The following is a 19492-nucleotide window of genomic DNA, read 5'->3' as shown; positions in this document are numbered from 1 at the left end:
GGATCCAAGGAACACGGCACTCCCAACTCCACACGATCCTGGAGAGCGCATTCATGCCTGGTTACAGCTCAGAACCGTCACACAAGACTTGCTGATCATGGATGTAGTCAGACAATCATCATCAATATTCAATATACCACACACTGACCCTGGTCTAGAACAAAACTGACATCTCAGAGTCACTGCGGCACAACTGCGGTAAATACAATATATCTAGACCTAAGTCTGGATAATAAGTCATGTCACATCATCAATATACAATATATGTCACATATACAAATACATTTGACTGCAATATGACTATGACTCTGAGATCAACAGCATTTAATCACAAATGAACAGACACCCGATGCCCAGTAGACTAGCACAGCCAGTATAGAGTGTAAAACTGAAACCACAAGCTGGAAATGAGCAGAGATGAGAGAGGACAAATTAAATGCATGACCAAAAACAAAGTTTGCATTTAGTCCAAATAAGAATCATAGGCTTTAGTGCATTTCATTCACAACATTTGCTATGCGTCTTATGTATAAGCTATTTCTATTATCCACCTAGTTAAGATGTCTAAAAGAGACCCCTATGTACATTTGGCACTTTAATTAGATGATCCAGACATTGTACTTACTATTGTAAGTACAACCCTATGACCTAAGCTAGCGGTCTACTAATACTCTAACGAGAGGTAGTTGACGGGTTACTTATAGTTAGTAGAATGTCTGGACCATTGAAATAAATGTAACCAATTTGACTTAAAAAAAAATATTAAGAGCTGTGGTTGACCATTACTTGTAAATGTGCTTTTTATTTTATTTTCATCTCTTATTCATTTGGAATATGACCAGGGGAAAAAAACACTTCTAAAGTTATGAATGATGAAATTGACTCATAAGTGTCACCATATGCACAAGTTCACAGAATGACAACTGTTGTGCCCAAATTTGCTGCTTTGTCACATGACAAGCTTTCCAGGCTTCTGGGAACAGTATCCCAGTGACATTTGAGAGCTTCTCCACGGCTAAACTGGGCTCTACTGTAGTGCCAAGGCACTCGAAGAAGATTATGCTCAACATAAGACCCAAACAATGTCTGAACTCCAGTAACTGATACCCTTCACATAACAACCCTTTCTCAAGGTTAAGGCGCTTGATCACAAGTGGCACCTATAAATACATCAAGTGTCATTTTTAATCTCAATATTGGTGGCTTATTTTCAAATATTTGTTTAATTCATCTAGTGCCAATTTACCTCATCTTACTGAAAGGTTCACTGCCATTATCTCAACCGCATTATCTGTTCTTCTGACACAATATTTCCTTTAAATAAAACTAAAACTAATTAAGACTGGATGGTTAATTACATCATAGTGATAACATATTTGGCTAATGTCATGATATTGATGAACGTGACAATCAGTTACAAAAATTCCTGTTGAAACAGAGCTAAAAACACATGACCAAATACAGTGAGTGAGTTTTGCTGAGTGAACAGTATTCGCTCTATATAAGAAGCTGCTCCAGGCTCCTTTAAGGACTCACTGGAACTCAAAGGTAAGTTGTTCATCATGCTCTCCTTCTACTATTAACATAATATCACATACTTGTGTTCTGCAGTTTAGAGAATAAACTTCTAACCCTGATACATGGTAACCCACTAGATTATTTAAAGTTAAGAGTGTGCTTTTGATACTAATCTGACTGAATTAGTCCAAGTTATACTTGTAACTCATGTCATTCAAAGCACAAGTTCTTTTCCTTTCTCTTAGCATCTCCTACCTCAGACACATTCTCTCTGGACAGGACAGCAGGTATTACAAATGTCATTAATAAACAAATATATGCATGCTTATAGTCACTGGTTTTCATTTTAGACGCTAAGAAAATAAGAGATCCCATCTCAGTTCTAAAGCAAACTTTTGCTTGAATAGAGTACCAAATTGTTTTAATTGTTAAACTTGAGTAAAAAGTGAATAAAAAAAAGCTCCTTTAGAACACAGAAGCTCAGAATCACTCACATGGAGCAGCATCATTGCGCTCCACATTCATAGGATTCACATTCGTACCACTTGCATTTGTTTAATATTTAGAAGTCATGAAAGTATAAATCCCTCTCTCTTCTCGCAGTAAACCACAGCCATGGGAGATGGTGAGATGGAGTGCTTCGGCCCGGCGGCCATTTACCTCCGGAAGCCGGAGAGAGAGAGAATAGAGGCGCAGAACACCCCCTTTGAGGCCAAAACGGCGTTCTTCGTGACCGAGCCGAGCGAGATGTACCTGAAGGGTGTTCTTGCTAGCAAAGAAGGCGGCAAAGCTACTGTCAAAACTCTGTGTGGGAAAGTAAGTAGAATGAAAAACTGTGTTGATCTTCTGTAAAACGGTTTTACATGATGTGGTGGACTGTAAAACTACTTGCAAGGTGAAACAATCCATGATTAACATCCATGTTTAAACTTTATAGACGATCACGGTGAAAGACACAGAAATCTTTCCTATGAATCCTCCCAAGTATGACAAAATTGAGGACATGGCCATGATGACCCACCTCAATGAGCCTACTGTGCTGTATAACCTCAAAGAGCGCTACGCAGCATGGATGATCTACGTAAGTCTAAGCTAACCCTATTTTATTCCTGGGATGGGGCGCAGCATTGTAAAGCTGGACTATCTGTCTCCGTTTCAGACCTACTCTGGCTTGTTCTGCGTCACTGTCAATCCCTACAAGTGGCTCCCAGTGTACGATTCAGTCGTTGTGAATGGATACAGAGGCAAAAAGAGGATTGAAGCCCCGCCTCACATCTTCTCCATCTCCGACAACGCCTACCAGTTCATGCTCACTGGTAAGGGGAGATATACATGTTCAATCCGTTTTGCAATCCAATCAACTTGTTTCAAACTTGAGCCTGCTTATATTTTGCTTGATACACCTACAATTTCTTTATTTAATGGACTCTTATTACTTAATGGATCTCTTATGAGTAATCTATCTAGTGGTTTACATTTTATTCCAAATATGACATATACAAAATAAACTGAAAATACAATCTGTTTAGCGGTTTCACTTCTAACAATACTAAATGTGTTTCAGACAGGGAGAATCAGTCTATCCTGATCACGTAAGTAGGCTATGATAAATAAAGTTTTTGTATAAGACTCATCATGTAAATGCAAACATTGTTTAAGCTATTGAGAGAAAACCGTTTTAACACCTGGCTTTTCTGCTGTAGAAAGCTTGTAACGGCGTCATGTAAATACATAAGCATCGTTCTTATTGGCATGTGCTGGGAAAGACAGGATAACTAAAGTAACAAAGGTGTGGGGGAAGCCGCTTACTGACAACACTGCATGTGTACGGTGTTAAGACCACACTGCATGTGTACGGTGTTAAGACCACACTGCATGTGTACGGTGTTAAGACTACACTGCATGTGTACGGTGTTAAGACCACACTGCATGTGTACGGTGTTAAGACTACACTGCATGTGTACGGTGTTAAGACCACACTGCCAGCATGATGCTTGTGCAGGCTTCACGTCTGACATGTATGGAAGCACTTTTAAAGAAGCACTTACATAAAAGCCAACATATCACATCATTTATAATATTCTGAAATATGTTCTTTTCCATCTTTAACATGTCCACTCAGTGGAGAATCTGGTGCAGGAAAGACTGTCAACACCAAACGTGTCATCCAGTACTTTGCGACTATCGCTGTGGCTGGCGGAAAGAAGGCCGAATCGACCGCTGGGAAAATGAAGGTGACTAAATAATCGAATATCATTCAAAGTACAGTGAAAGAATTATTCTGCATGATGAAAAGTACTCCAATACTCACCAGGGGTCGCTAGAGGATCAAATCATCGCAGCCAACCCTCTGCTGGAGGCTTATGGAAATGCCAAGACTGTGAGAAATGACAACTCTTCTCGTTTTGTAAGTTGCTGTGGCCAGATGAAGTGTATAAATTCAGTTAACATTCCAAAGCTGGGAAATTCGAAACTTCAAAATATTTTAATCTGCTTAGGGTAAATTCATCAGAATTCACTTTGGGACCACTGGAAAACTGGCCTCAGCTGATATTGAAACTTGTGAGTCAACACTGTTTTAAGCCAAAATCTAAATGTTTTAATGTGGAGGCACAAATTTTGGAAGATCTGAAAAAAAAAATGTGTCTTTGCAAGATCTGCTGGAAAAGTCAAGAGTAACATTCCAGCTGTCTGCTGAGAGGAGCTACCACATCTTCTACCAGCTCATGACCGGACACAAGCCAGAGCTGCTCGGTGAGAAGTCGGCAGTATTGTGCATTTCATTTATTTCCATGTTTGAGAACACTGTTAACATACTGCACATCAATTCTTTACAGAGGCCCTGCTCATCACCACCAACCCTTACGACTATCCAATGATCAGCCAGGGTGAAATCACTGTCAAGAGTATCAATGATGTGGAGGAGTTCATTGCCACAGATGTATGTGGACAACTACATTATTATTAGTAGTAGCAGTATTTTCATATTTTATCAAATTTATCTGGGCAAACAAACATCCAAAAGACACTATAATAAACTTAATGACATATGACATAAAATACCCTTTTTTATTACTTGCTAAAGAATAATGTGCGATTCATTTGGTCATATAAAAACAGACTGCCATTGACATTCTGGGCTTCACTGCTGATGAGAAAATCAGCATCTACAAGCTGACAGGTTCTGTGATGCATCATGGAGGCATGAAGTTTAAACAGAAGCAGAGAGAGGAGCAGGCCGAGCCTGACGGCACCGAGGGTAAGACGTACAATTATCACATACTATAAACATGTAAACCTTCACTTCATTAGTGACAGTAATGAATAAAACTGTTCTTCCTCAGTGGCTGATAAAATCGCCTACCTCATGGGCCTCAACTCCGCTGACATGCTGAAAGCTCTGTGTTACCCCAGAGTGAAGGTCGGAAATGAGATGGTGACCAAAGGCCAGACAGTACCGCAGGTGATCACTTATCTACTCGAGTACAGTGTCTCAAACATTCATAGTGGTCTTGGGAAGTGAAAGAGTAATGATATGATCTACACTGACCTTTGAATTTTTCCAGGTGAACAACGCAGTCTCTGCGCTCTGCAAGTCTGTCTACGAGAAAATGTTCTTGTGGATGGTTGTCCGTATCAATGAGATGTTGGACACAAAGCAGCCTAGACAGTTCTTCATTGGTGTGCTAGACATCGCTGGATTTGAGATCTTTGATGTGAGCATCAGTTATTAATGTCTGTGTAAGAATCAAGACAGAAAAGATAACAGTCAGTATTAAGAACTTGCCTCTGCTTAATTCTCAGTACAACAGCTTGGAGCAGCTTTGCATCAACTTCACAAATGAGAAACTGCAACAGTTCTTCAACCACCACATGTTTGTTTTGGAGCAAGAGGAGTACAAGAAAGAAGGCATTGAATGGGAGTTCATTGACTTTGGGATGGACTTGGCTGCCTGCATTGAGCTCATTGAGAAGGTAAGAGGACATTCAGCAAATTGAAATGATTATTCGTATTGTGCCTGTACTTGAGCGTGAATATTTCTTCAACAGCCAATGGGTATCTTCTCCATCCTTGAAGAGGAGTGCATGTTCCCCAAGGCTACAGACACAAGCTTCAAAAACAAGCTATATGATCAGCATCTGGGCAAATGTCCAGCTTTCCAGAAGCCCAAGCCTGCCAAAGGTAAGGCAGAAGCCCACTTCTCACTGGTGCACTACGCCGGCACTGTGGACTACAACATTACTGGATGGTTGGACAAGAACAAGGATCCACTGAATGACTCTGTCGTGCAACTCTACCAAAAGTCATCGCTCAAAGTGCTGGCCTTCCTGTATGCCGCTCATGGAGCCGCTGAAGGTACGACCATTTGCATTTCCCCCAATTCCTTTGTGTTATGATGCAATTAGACATTATCTGATTTATTGAAAGGGTTGATGGAAAGCAACACAAGGACAATAAAAAAAACTATTTCTTTCATTGACATAAAACAGCTGAGGGAGGAGGTGGAAAAAAGGGAGGCAAAAAGAAGGGTGGTTCCTTCCAGACAGTGTCTGCACTTTTCAGGGTAAAACAGATTATCTTTCAATGAAGAATGTGAATTTGTACACCATTAAAGATTAGACTACTGACAAACGTTTCCACAGGAGAACTTGGGAAAGCTGATGACTAACCTGAGGAGCACTCACCCTCACTTTGTGCGCTGCTTGATTCCTAATGAGTCCAAGACTCCAGGTAATCCTAATCTCTGAAGACTCAAAGGTTTTAAAAATATCTCTGGAACCTTAAGAACATTTTCATTGCAGGTCTGATGGAGAACTTCCTGGTTATCCACCAGCTCAGGTGTAATGGTGTGCTGGAGGGCATCAGAATCTGCAGGAAGGGTTTCCCCAGCAGAATCCTCTATGGTGACTTCAAGCAGAGGTAAAGACACCTTTTTAGAGATGATGCACCACAAAATCTTCACCATTTTATGAATGTTTTTGTGGCTCCATGAGAACATGACTCTCCCCTGATTGTCCTCTAGATACAAAGTATTAAATGCTAGCGTCATCCCTGACGGACAGTTCATTGACAACAAAAAGGCTTCAGAGAAACTCTTGGGCTCTATTGATGTTGACCACACCCAATACAAGTTTGGACACACCAAGGTGAGCTGCACAACAAATGGCTAAGCTCAAATCAACAATAGAGGAGAATGGCTTCCATAATATACAGGAAACATCATATATAAAAACAGGATATTCTTTATTTTATAAATAAAGCCTGTTTTTCTTGGAAAACCAGGAGGAGATTGGTTGCTACCACCTTTCTCACTGCACTCGATTATGGTGATTTGCTTTATAGAAATGCGCCTGATCGGTGTTTGTCTTTGTTGGATACTGTCTACCATAATGCATTAAGATTTGTGACTGGATGTAAGGCATCAGTACATCATTGTACCTTGTACAAAATGACAAACTGGCCCTCATTGTCAGTAAGGAGACATATACATTGGCTTATTTTTATTTATAAGTCTATATTGGATATGCTTCCGTCTTACCTTTGCTCCTATATGTCACGTAATATCAGTTCTTATAATTTGCGCTCTGGTAATTTGTACTTGTTAACTGTACCTATGGTTCGTACAGAGCTTGGTAAGAAGGCTCTTTAGTTATGCAGCCCCAGACTCCTGGAACACATACGGACTGATTTGCAATTGCGAACTCTGATTTCATTTGGTGAATTTAAACATCGTATGAAAGTGTTAGAAATAGATGCCATATATTGTTGTCACTGTTTTTAAAATACCTAAATCACTTTATACCTATGGTAGGTATAAATTGTAATTTTAAGTAGTCTGATGTTGATGTGGTTTGTGTATGTATCTTGAGGATCTTGTTGAAATGTTTCTTGTTGTTGTACATATGCTTGGTGATCATATTTGTAACTATGCGTTGTTAGTATGCTGCCATTTTGGCCCGGTCTCTCTTGCAAAAGAGGTTTTAAATCTCAATGAGATCATCTGGTTAAATAAATTTAAAAAAACTATATATATATACATGTTCTTGCAGGTGTTCTTTAAAGCTGGTCTGTTGGGTACACTTGAGGAGATGAGAGATGAGAAACTAGCAGCGCTGGTTACCATGACTCAGGCTCGTTGTCGTGGCTTCCTCATGAGGAAGGAGTTTGTCAAAATGATGGAAAGGAGGTGAGTGAAATATTTACAATAAAATAAATAAAATGTAATATTTTTGTTAAACTAAAACCAGAAATTCTGTCTCCCAGAGAGTCAATTTATTCCATTCAATACAACATCCGCTCATTCATGAATGTGAAACATTGGCCATGGATGAAGCTGTACTTCAAGATCAAGCCTCTTCTAAAGAGTGCAGAGACAGAGAAAGAAATGGCAGCCATGAAGGAGAACTTTGAGAAAATGAAGGAGGATCTAACAAAGGCATTAGCTAAAAAGAAGGAGCTTGAAGAAAAAATGGTGTCACTTCTTCAGGAGAAAAATGATCTTCAACTGCAAGTATCATCTGTGAGTATTTTAGCTCTTATTGATCCTAATATGAATGCTACAGCTATGAACATAAGCCATTAAACTGAATCCATCTCAATGAACAGGAATCTGAAAACCTCTCTGATGCTGAGGAGAGATGTGAAGGTCTCATTAAAAGCAAGATCCAGCTCGAGGCCAAACTCAAAGAGACAAGCGAGAGACTGGAGGATGAGGAGGAAATCAATGCTGAACTGACTGCCAAGAAGAGGAAACTGGAGGACGAATGCTCTGAACTGAAGAAAGACATTGATGACCTGGAGCTCACCTTGGCCAAAGTGGAGAAGGAGAAACATGCCACAGAAAATAAGGTCAATAATATTTTCATATGTTCTTCACACTGCTGATTGTTCAGGATTTTGAGAATGAAACCAGTGAACAATGTTTCCATTTAGGTTAAAAACCTGACTGAGGAGATGGCCTCTCAGGATGAGAGCATTGCCAAACTGACCAAAGAGAAGAAAGCCCTCCAAGAGGCACACCAGCAGACTCTTGATGACCTTCAGGCAGAGGAAGACAAAGTCAACACTCTGACTAAATCTAAGACAAAGCTTGAGCAGCAAGTGGATGATGTAAGATATTTGGCATGAGAATAAGAGCATGAATCAATGGGAAATTAATTTTGTGTCTCTATACCAAAATTAAATGATCTGGTTTCTGTGACAATAGCTTGAGGGCTCGCTGGAGCAGGAGAAGAAGCTCCGTATGGACCTTGAGAGAGCCAAGAGAAAGCTTGAAGGTGATCTGAAACTGGCCCAGGAATCCCTAATGGACCTGGAGAATGACAAACAGCAATCAGAAGAGAAGATCAAAAAGTGAGTGGACATCAGTCTTTACACAATTACACATTTTACAAAAAGTAAGTATTCTGCACATTTTAAAAAAACCATACTTTAAAAACAGGAAAGACTTTGAGATAAGTCAGTTTCTCAGCAAGATTGAGGATGAACAGTCTTTGGGAGCACAGCTTCAGAAGAAGATCAAAGAACTTCAGGTAACACTATCCCAAATCAATTCTATGTGAAACTGTGAAGTAGTTGCAGAGCTGGGAAAACCCACGTTGCCAATAACACTGCATACATTTTTTTTCTTTATTTAGGCCCGTATTGAGGAGCTGGAAGAGGAAATCGAGGCCGAGCGAGCTGCTCGTGCTAAAGTGGAGAAGCAGAGAGCTGATCTCTCCAGGGAACTTGAAGAGATCAGTGAGAGGCTTGAGGAAGCTGGTGGAGCCACTTCTGCCCAGATTGAGATGAACAAGAAGCGTGAAGCTGAATTCCAGAAGTTGCGTCGTGATCTGGAAGAGTCCACTTTGCAGCATGAAGCCACGGCTGCAGCGCTCCGAAAGAAGCAGGCGGACAGTGTGGCTGAACTCGGAGAACAGATCGACAACCTTCAACGGGTCAAACAAAAGCTGGAGAAGGAGAAGAGTGAATACAAGATGGAGATTGATGACTTGACAAGTAACATGGAGGCTGTGGCTAAAGCAAAGGTATACTATTGGGAAAACTTCAAGTGAAGATTTAGTTTTACAAAACTGCTTTAACTTGTAGTTAAGCTTGAAATATAAATAATTACCAAAAGAAGAAACCACAAAGAGGTAAAAAAAAAAGTTTTACAACTTTTTATAATTCATGTAGGCTAACCTTGAAAAGATGTGCCGGACATTAGAAGACCAAGCAAGTGAGCTAAAAACCAAAAATGATGAGTTTGTACGCCAACTTAATGATTTAAATGGACAGAGGGCAAGGCTGCAAACTGAAAATGGTATGTAAATAAAATGAATACACCACACACATTGAATACACCATGCACACAATTATAGACCTGGGGCCGTATTCACAAAGAATTTTAAGGCTAAAAGTAGCTCCTAACTGGCGAATTTAGGAGCAACTCCTAAAAATAATGGGCGTGTCACTTCTAACTTTAGGACTCCTAATTTTTTTCACTAAGAGTAATTCACGAAGCATTTTAGCCCTAAAAGTAGCACCTAAGTCTGGGACAGCCTAAAAGAAGTCGAGAGGACTCCTAACTCACTAAGACCTATTCACAACGGGTCTTAAAATCCCGGCGCGACGCAGTGTGTTGGAGACACTCAATGACACGGAGTTATTACAAAGATACCGCCTTAACCGTGAGGGAATACTGATTGTTGTGGATCTTGTGAGGGATGCAATAACAGCGCCAACTAATCTCAAAAACCCAATCAGTGCCGAATTGAAATGTTTGATAACACTTCGCTACCTGGCAACGGGGAAAATGCAATTGTGTAATGCCGACGATCTAGCGATATCCCAGCCATCGGTAAATATCCACCAAACCATCAATGCACTCTGTAGACCCCATATTATTCGACAGTTCATAAGTTTTCCTTTGGACATTCGCCAACTCCAAAGAAACAGAGCCAGCTTTATGGATATTGCCGGTGTGCCCGGAGTGGTCGGTGCTATAGACGGGACACATATTAAAATAATTGCACCACGTCAGGATGAGGACGTGTTTGTGAATAGAAAGAAAACTCACTCCATCAATACCCAGATTGTGTTCGATGCAAACTTCACAATTCTCGATGTTGTATCCCAGTGCCGAATTTCTCTTTTATTATATATATTTTTTTTCCCAGCACCAACTGGGCCAGCCGCAGTAACTGATCCTGCGACCAGTTGGGCTTTCTTTTCCGTTTTGGCGAGTTCATAATCCACCGTCATTCAACTATTACATTACAATAGGAGCAACATTTCCTTGCTTTAACTAGTCTATTTAGGCTAATAGGATGTCAATTAACCAAGCAAGTGTTAATGCAAGTGTCGTTTTTCATTATTAGGCAAGTGGCGGTTTTCATTAGGGTATTAGGCTACCTTGATTTAATTTAATTTAATTCACAACTTTTCTCTCTCTCTCTCTCTCTCTCTGCCTTTTTAGAATCACACTTCACTGGGGCCTGCACAAACATGTCATTATATATGCATTTCGATGACATTATTATTATTATTTTGTGTAGGACACAGACATATTTAGATGTCGTAATTCCATGATTTGGTGCGTCTGTGTTATGGTTCGCATGGCCCTGTCATCTAACAACCAATCACCGTGATCATTGCGAGGAAGCTTGTGCATGAGAATTGACGTCATCCATAGCAACGAAGATTCACTCTTAGTTTAGGAGTTGTCATTTTTCCTTACTAAGAGTTGGTCTGAAAGGCGTTGTGAATAACTTTTAAGAGAACACTCCTAGCTAAAATCTTTTAGTGCGATTTAGGAGTACTCCTAGTGGTAAGATAAAATTCTTTGTGAATACGGCCCCAGAGCAAGAACCTAATACCGACATCATACAGCTCTTGTAGACATTTATATAAATTACCATCGTCTCATACTAGGGGAATTTGGGCGTCAATTGGAGGAGAAAGAATCTCTTGTTTCTCAATTGACAAGAAGCAAACAAGCTTATACTCAGCAGATTGAGGAACTCAAAAGACATATCGAAGAAGAGGTTAAGGTATGTACCTACAAAAATGCTACAATTTTCTGTTACCAAATAAGTACCGTGAATAGCTATGAACATACACATTATTGCGGTGTGCAATAAAAGGAAACCTTTTGACTTCAAGGCCAAGAACGCTCTGGCCCATGCGGTCCAGTCTGCCCGCCATGACTGTGATTTGCTCAGAGAGCAGTTTGAGGAAGAGCAGGAGGCCAAAGCTGAACTCCAGCGTGGAATGTCTAAGGCCAACAGTGAAGTGGCTCAGTGGAGGACCAAATATGAGACTGATGCCATCCAGCGCACTGAGGAGCTTGAGGAATCCAAGTAAATGTGCCATTGGAAAAAATATTTCTACATTTAATATGAAAAATATTATACGATTTCATAATTTCATATCACTTTCCTCAGGAAAAAGCTGGCCCAGCGTCTGCAGGAGGCTGAAGAAACCATTGAGGCGGTGAACTCCAAGTGTGCCTCTCTGGAGAAGACCAAACAGAGACTGCAGGGGGAAGTAGAGGATCTCATGATTGATGTGGAGAGGGCAAATGCATTGGCAGCAAACCTTGACAAGAAGCAGAGAAACTTTGACAAGGTAAGAAAGACATGGTTAACCTATAAACCTAAACGTTGATGATCCGAGGACGTAGCTAATTAACAATGACTAAATTTCTTTAATTTTCAGGTGCTAGCAGAGTGGAAACAGAAGTATGAGGAAAGTCAGGCTGAACTAGAAGGTGCTCAGAAAGAAGCTCGTTCTCTCAGCACTGAGATTTTCAAAATGAAGAACTCCTACGAGGAAGCTCTTGACCACCTCGAGACACTGAAGAGGGAGAACAAGAATCTGCAGCGTAATGCAACTTTTATTTGTACACCAAGGACTAAAAGAAGAGATGCATTTAAACAGATTTTCACATTTCTGCTTTTTAAACCCTTTAGAGGAGATCTCTGACCTCACTGAGCAGCTTGGAGAGACTGGAAAGACGATTCATGAACTGGAAAAGGCCAAGAAGACAGTGGAGTCTGAAAAAACAGAGATCCAGACTGCACTTGAAGAAGCTGAAGTATTTTTATTTAAAACTGTCAAACCATGGAAAAATACTATTCTAACATGGTGAACATTACACAATTTTTCTACCAGGTTGATTTAACTCTTACAACTATCCACCAGGGCACCCTGGAGCATGAAGAGTCCAAGATTCTTCGAGTGCAGCTGGAGCTGAACCAGGTGAAGAGCGAGATTGACAGGAAGATTGCTGAGAAGGATGAGGAGATGGAACAGATCAAGAGGAACAGCCAAAGAGTGATCGATTCCATGCAGAGCACACTGGATGCGGAGGTCAGGAGCAGAAATGATGCCCTGAGAGTCAAAAAGAAGATGGAGGGAGATCTGAATGAGATGGAGATCCAGCTGAGTCATGCCAACCGCCAGGCTGCTGAGGCCCAGAAACAGCTCAGGAACATCCAAGGCCAACTCAAGGTATCTTTCTGTGGAACGTGGAATTGCATTAAAGGAACACTCCGACTTTTTGGGACTTTAGCCTATTCCCCTTATCCCCCAGAGTTAGATAAGTCCATACATACCTTTTTCATCTCCGTGCGTGCTATAAGTCTGTTTGACGCACCCACCGCTAGCCTAGCTTGGCACAAAGACTGGATGTAAATGGTTGCAGCTAGCATACTAATCCAAATAAGTGACAAAATAAAACAAACATTTTCCTATTTACATGTTGTGATTTGTATAGTCACAGAGTGTACAAAAACCAAAGTCACATGAGACACAGACATATTTTAACCGTATAAATACTGAGAACTATATTCTCTGAAGGCGAAGCACTGCTACTTGGGCGGAGTGATAACCGCAGCACCTGAGACGCGCCGTGGTGAGGAGCAGAGAGTTCGTTCAGAGTTTGGGTAACAGAGTCAGCAATTTATAAATAGTAAAAGCGTAGTTTACAATCATGGATTTTCGCTGTATTGTAAAGAGCTGTGACAATAAACAGGGGAGACCAGGTGATACCATGATGTTTCATAGAATTCCAACTAAAAACGCTGACCGGATGAAGAAATGGCTACTTGCTCTGGATATTGATCAAAACACACCTAATGAGATTATCAAGGGACATTATGTTTGCTCGGTACATTTCACTGAGGACGACTATTTTCAAAAAATTGAATTTGCCACAAGGACCATGAAACGTGTGATGAAGGATACAGCCATCCCATCGATATCACATACAGGACAAAGTGAGCGGCTGCGGTAAGTGTTCCGTTATATTTTTTAAATGTTTAGCCTAACGTTACTGTAACAGAGCCATTAGCTAACTTAGATCTAATGTAACGTTAGTGACACTATTATATGAATAGGGTGGTAACTACTATTGCAGTTGTTTACGGGCTCCATGTATCCCCTGTAATGTTAGTATTGTTGCCTCGAACGCACTCTGTCGTCCCAGTAACACTTGAGCGGAGCTAGAGTCACTCACGTATAGTCACGTTGGTTTTGTTGACAGAAGAAACAACGGCGCGTCTCAGGTGCTGCGGTTATCACTCCGCCCAAATAGCAGTGCTTCGCCTTCAGAGAATATAGTTCCCAGTATTTATACGGTTAAAATATGTCTGTCTCATGTGACTTTGTTTTTTGTACACTCTGTGACTATACAAATCACAACATGTAAATAGGAAAATGTTTGTTTTATTTTGTCACTTATTTGGATTAGTATGCTAGCTAGAGCCATTTACATCCAGTCTTTGTGCTAAGCTAGGCTAGCGGTGGGTGCGTCAAACAGACTTATAGCACGCACGGAGATGAAAAAGGTATGTATGGACTTATCTAACTCTGGGGGATAAGGGGAATAGGCTAAAGTCCCAAAAAGTCGGAGTGTTCCTTTAAGGCGAGACACTACAGGTGTCACAAGGGTAACATTTTTAACCAGCAGATATCACCATGAAACTTTCCCAGTTGATTACCTACATTACGATGATAAAAAAATTATTACAAGTTTTCTGTAATTTAACGTTTAAATATGCAAAGTAGGCAATATCTTATTACGATATTGAAAATATTCGTCTTGTGGTGCCATCTCAAAGAGACACAAAATCTCTTTCTCGGACCTTTACCATGACTGTTCCTGCTGGTGTAATGATCTGCCTAACTCAGCCAGAGCTGCTGAGTCCGGAGCCATTTTTAAGAAATTGCTGAAGACGTATCTTTTTCGGCAGCACTTGATCCAGTATTACTAACACTTTCTTCTCTATCTAAAAAAAAAAGTACTACGTTGGATTGAACTGCGAAGGATCATAGCACTTACATACTGTTGTCCTACTGCTAGTTTAATTGCTTCTATTGTTCTCATTTGTAAGTTGCTTTGGATAAAAGCATCTGCTAAATGAATAAATGTAAATATGCGCTAATTTGCATATATTTAAAAAAAAGTATTGGATAAAGCCAAGTAAAAACATTTTTTTTTCATTGTGTTCACATATTACATGGGAAAAAAATTACAGAGGGATTTATGGATATCTACTTTTGTTATCCTGTAAATCAGAATATACGGTTAATAGCCTTAAAAAAAAATTCGCCGTGTTTTTTGGAATAAAATGTTATATAAATCAGGCTAGGATTATATTTACAAATCCCTTTGTAAATGTCTTCCTAATATAACTATGTACAAGACTGGAAAGTTTGGTGTATATCGGTGCTGCTGAAGTGGAGATTTCAGACTTGGAGAATGAGAGAAAAGTCATTTTGAGAAAAGGGCTTTAAAGAATTATCATCAGCCAATGAGATTGCGCATTCAGCCCTTTTACTTTCACGATTGGTTGCTGATAAAAAGGAAATCACCATATTTGGATCCGACAGCATTGTACATAAGAGAGAGAGCTTTCCAGCGGTGTGTGTGATGACAGGAGCAAACAGAGATCGCGGAGCAGCGGATGATTCAGAACGCCAACTTTTGTTGAATTTATGAGAAATCTACGGACGCAAACAGACAAAGTGTATTAAAATAAAGACCTAAATGTGTATTTCTGACTTTTTTTCACCAGAAGTTTGAAAGAAGACATGTTATTGAAGACAAATATCCAAAAATCTCAATATTGACCAGTAAAAAAACAACATGTTTTTGCCTGCCGTGTCTCGTCTTAAGTATTGAATGTTTGACAATATGAATATGATACAAAGAAGAATGTTGCCACAGGATGCCCAACTGCACCTTGATGAAGCTCTCAGAGGACAGGAGGACATGAAGGAGCAGGTGGCCATGGTGGAGCGCAGGAATAACCTGATGCAAGCAGAGATTGAGGAGCTGAGAGCTGCACTGGAGCAAACCGAGAGAGGCCGCAAGGTGGCGGAGCAAGAGCTGGTCGATGCCAGCGAGCGTGTGGGACTGCTGCATTCACAAGTACTAAAAATGACTCAATACTTGGAAAAATTCAGGATACAAACTTTCATATGAAATGTACACTAAACGAACTGCTTACATCCCACAGAATACAAGTCTTATTAACACCAAGAAGAAGCTTGAGACTGATCTGATCCAGGTTCAAGGTGAGGTGGAAGATTCAGTCCAGGAGGCCAGAAATGCAGAGGAGAAGGCCAAGAAAGCCATCACTGATGTGAGTGTTTACATTCTGCTTCTTTATTCTAATTCAAACAGTTATTTGGCTTTGTGTTTAGTTTCATGTGGTAACAAAGCAGGTAAGTATTTATAGAAGGTATTTTTAGCTATGAAGTGAAGACCAAATATGGTAACCCAAACTCGGAATATGTCCTCTGCATTTAACCGATCCAAGTTAGAGTTAGTGCACACACATCAGGAACAATGAGCAGCCGTGTGTTTGTTGTGGCACCCAAGGCGTGATTGCATTGCTCAAGGCCACATCAGTCCTTTCCTGCCGGTATTGAAAATCAAACCCTCGACTTTTGGGTTACAAGTCCGACTCTCTAACCATTAGGCCACATCTACCCGTCTATATTGGTTAGTTCACTTCAGTTGGCTTATATTTCAGGCTGCCATGATGGCTGAGGAGCTGAAGAAGGAGCAGGACACCAGTGCTCACCTGGAGAGGATGAAGAAGAACCTGGAGGTGACTGTCAAAGACCTGCAGCACCGTCTGGATGAGGCTGAAAGTCTGGCCATGAAGGGTGGGAAGAAACAGCTCCAGAAATTGGAGTCCAGGGTAAATTTGAGTGTTCAGGAGCTTAGCAAAACTCATTCTTAGATGTACTGGTCATGGCAGAGATTTTACAGGCAAAACAATGACTCTCTACTGAAGGTGCGCGAGTTAGAGTCTGAAGTTGAAGCCGAGCAGAGACGTGGTGCAGACGCTGTGAAAGGAGTGCGCAAATACGAGAGGAGAGTGAAGGAACTTACCTATCAGGTAAAACTACTTTTAATTAGAAATTGACCACCTTTTACGAAATACAGTTTAACTGAGACCAATATTTACACCCAAAGACTGAGGAAGACAAGAAGAACGTGACCCGACTGCAGGATCTGGTAGACAAGCTGCAGCTGAAAGTGAAGGCCTACAAGCGCCAGTCTGAAGAAGCTGTAAGTCTAATATCAAATCTTGAGCGTGAAGTTTTAGTATTGACACGAATGTCCAGTGCCATGAATGCACTGCTAGTAAATGTGTTGTATATCTTGTGTAATCGTAACAGGAGGAACAGGCCAACACTCACCTGTCCAGGTACAGGAAAGTGCAGCATGAGCTGGAGGAGGCTCAGGAGCGCGCTGACATCGCAGAGTCCCAGGTCAACAAGCTGAGGGCCAAGAGCCGTGAAGTTGGAAAGGTAACAGTCAAATGACAACCGTGTTGGGCAGTACAACCGCTGCAAAGAGCAAAAGTTCATTTAGTTAGCCCCACTAGCTGATTACCAAATATAAATAAGCAAAAGAAAACCACAAACTAAACGTGTGAACCGCACATATTTTTTGTTCATATTGCACTAATTCTATCAAATGACATACACCACACCACGTTACATATGGTGTGTGTGTGCTGGTTCTAGGTGAACACAATAATCAACTTCTTCCTTTCATAATTGCGTTCTGATTTCTAACTCAACCGTTGTAAGATGTTTGCAGCTGCTTGCCTTGAGATTTGAGGTTTTGTCTTGGACTGTAGGGGAGGCTGACAGACATCATCTTCCACTCATTCTCTTGTGTAATGGTATTCAGCTGCAGGGTAGACTTTAGTGGATGCGTATGCCCATACGTCAGCAGATAAAGTCATGATGAAACAGAAGTGGAGTATTGTGACCTTGGGATTTCATTCAGTGCATGGGTTGTTGATTGGATGTCGATGTGCAGGCGTTGCACTGACAGGAGGAGCGGATGAGTGTAAGAGGACTAAATGATTGGAGAAGTCCTGCATATGTCACCAGAGAGAAGAGAGAGATGATATTTTGATAAAAATGATGTGGTCAAAAAATAAAAAAGGAACGTACACATGGAAGAATCTTTTACAATAAGATCAATAAAACAAAATGCCTTTAGAAAATAGATCGAGTGAATTCACATTTCTGCTCCTGACTCTATGGAAAGAATCCCGGTACGTAATCTCCATCATTTTTGTGAAATGTGTCCTCGAGGAAAAAGTGTTTCCCACACTGACTGTTCTCTCGAAGCCTTAATCCGCATATTCAGGACGGCACCAGTTACAACTGCTGCATGCTGGGATTTTCCTCCAAACAGATTCCCAGTGAGCTGAAATGAAAGACATCAGAGAAGCCATTCATGTGTAACTCAATGCCTTCTTTAGGTAATAACTGCTGATGGAAGACCAATCAATTCATGAATACAGTGACGATTTAGAACACCACTTTGAGCTGAGATAAAAGGAAATATGTCATTTTAACCCCAAAAAAGAATATTACTAGCAATGTGAATATACAGATAAAATATTTAAAACAATTAAAGTAGTATTGAAGTATTTCTGCACTATTTGTGTGGAAGCACTGTAGTGTCATTATTAAACGGCTCACTGTGGCTGATACTCGCTGCCGATAGGTGTACTGCTGTCATTCACTCTTCCTACCGCTTTAATTGGACATCACTTATGATGAATAAATGAAACGATTATAATAAATAGTCTGCATAGTCTAATGACAATAAAGCTGAATTCAACTAAACTTTTTAAGCACGTCACATCAGTCATTTTCCAGATTAAGAGCAGTTTGGATGTAGACAGAAGTTTGAACTCCCCTTTCCATCCGTCCAAGCGTCTGTCCATTCAGTGAATAAAACAACTCGCCTGCCACTGTCATGCGTGTGTTAAACCTTTAGTCCTGCTCCTGGAGATCAGCGTTGTCTTCTAACCCTTGATTATCTGGTTGAGGAGTGTTTTAGGAGTTCGAGACGGATCTGAACTGTGCAGGGTTAGGGTTGGGGTTAGGGTTAGGCTAACCCTGCTGCATGCACACATTAGCTAATAATAACTCTGTTCTTGTTTTCAGAGCAAAGAAGCTGAGGAATGAAGGACCACATCCAGACAACGTAGCAAGTCATCATACAATATGAATTGCTTGTGAGATGTCAGTATGCAATTTAATGACAATAAAGGTAAACCTGAAATCTTCCTGCTGTTGTGTTGTTATCAAGCGTTTCACCGTACGGGCGTAAGAAACGTCTGCAACCAAACACATCATAATAGTCAAGTCAAGTCATCTTAATTTATATAGCGCTTTTAACAATGTAGACTGTTTCAAAGCTGCTTTAGAGATAAACGGATAATTTAAGGTAACAGATTGTTTTGGCTTCATAGCGGTTCTTGAATAATGTTATTTTCCAGCTAGAGTTAGTTTTGATTGATTCACTTCCGTCGAAAGGATAATGTGTTATTACATTTTCATTTCATTTCATTTCATTTATATTTTATTTCATTCTTTTGAAAAAGAAATGAAAAGGAGCAGAAAGAAGATAAACTTATAATATCTGCCCCAACATAAGTTAAA

General features: G+C 40.5%; 1 protein-coding gene across 1 annotated transcript; it reads left to right on the top strand.

The window, feature by feature from the left end:
* Positions 1 to 1526: 1526 nt before the first annotated feature.
* Positions 1527 to 19116, top strand: LOC306988704 (myosin heavy chain, fast skeletal muscle). The gene is made up of 41 exons (XM_079593847.1): positions 1527 to 1548; positions 1764 to 1805; positions 2122 to 2334; positions 2456 to 2599; positions 2678 to 2834; positions 3083 to 3110; positions 3641 to 3752; positions 3833 to 3925; positions 4017 to 4080; positions 4174 to 4272; positions 4356 to 4459; positions 4639 to 4777; positions 4863 to 4981; positions 5085 to 5234; positions 5323 to 5493; positions 5569 to 5875; positions 6010 to 6083; positions 6163 to 6250; positions 6322 to 6439; positions 6543 to 6666; positions 7570 to 7706; positions 7784 to 8039; positions 8126 to 8368; positions 8453 to 8629; positions 8727 to 8872; positions 8961 to 9051; positions 9157 to 9546; positions 9695 to 9821; positions 11432 to 11550; positions 11663 to 11859; positions 11944 to 12127; positions 12218 to 12383; positions 12472 to 12596; positions 12704 to 13012; positions 15732 to 15935; positions 16024 to 16149; positions 16543 to 16713; positions 16810 to 16914; positions 16992 to 17087; positions 17198 to 17329; positions 18995 to 19116. Exons 3-41 carry the CDS (start codon positions 2134 to 2136, stop codon positions 19013 to 19015), a joined length of 5814 nt encoding a protein of 1937 aa, XP_079449973.1. The 5' UTR covers positions 1527 to 1548; positions 1764 to 1805; positions 2122 to 2133; the 3' UTR covers positions 19016 to 19116.
* Positions 19117 to 19492: the final 376 nt, after the last annotated feature.

Source organism: Phoxinus phoxinus, assembly GCF_949152265.1.
Source record: "Phoxinus phoxinus genome assembly, chromosome: 20".
Taxonomy (NCBI): Eukaryota; Metazoa; Chordata; class Actinopteri; order Cypriniformes; family Leuciscidae; genus Phoxinus; species Phoxinus phoxinus.
The sequence above is the reverse complement of the archived record's forward strand: the minus strand, read 5'-3'. Positions and strand labels throughout refer to the sequence as shown.

Excerpts from the sequence above, each read along its gene's own strand:
- LOC306988704 (XM_079593847.1), top strand. The coding sequence starts at position 2,134 with ATGGGAGATGGTGAGATGGAGTGCTTCGGCCCGGCGGCCATTTACCTC. Across the intron at positions 6,667-7,569 it reads ACAAGTTTGGACACACCAAG|GTGTTCTTTAAAGCTGGTCT; the intron begins GTGAGCTGCACA and ends ATGTTCTTGCAG. Across the intron at positions 13,013-15,731 it reads ACATCCAAGGCCAACTCAAG|GATGCCCAACTGCACCTTGA; the intron begins GTATCTTTCTGT and ends ATGTTGCCACAG.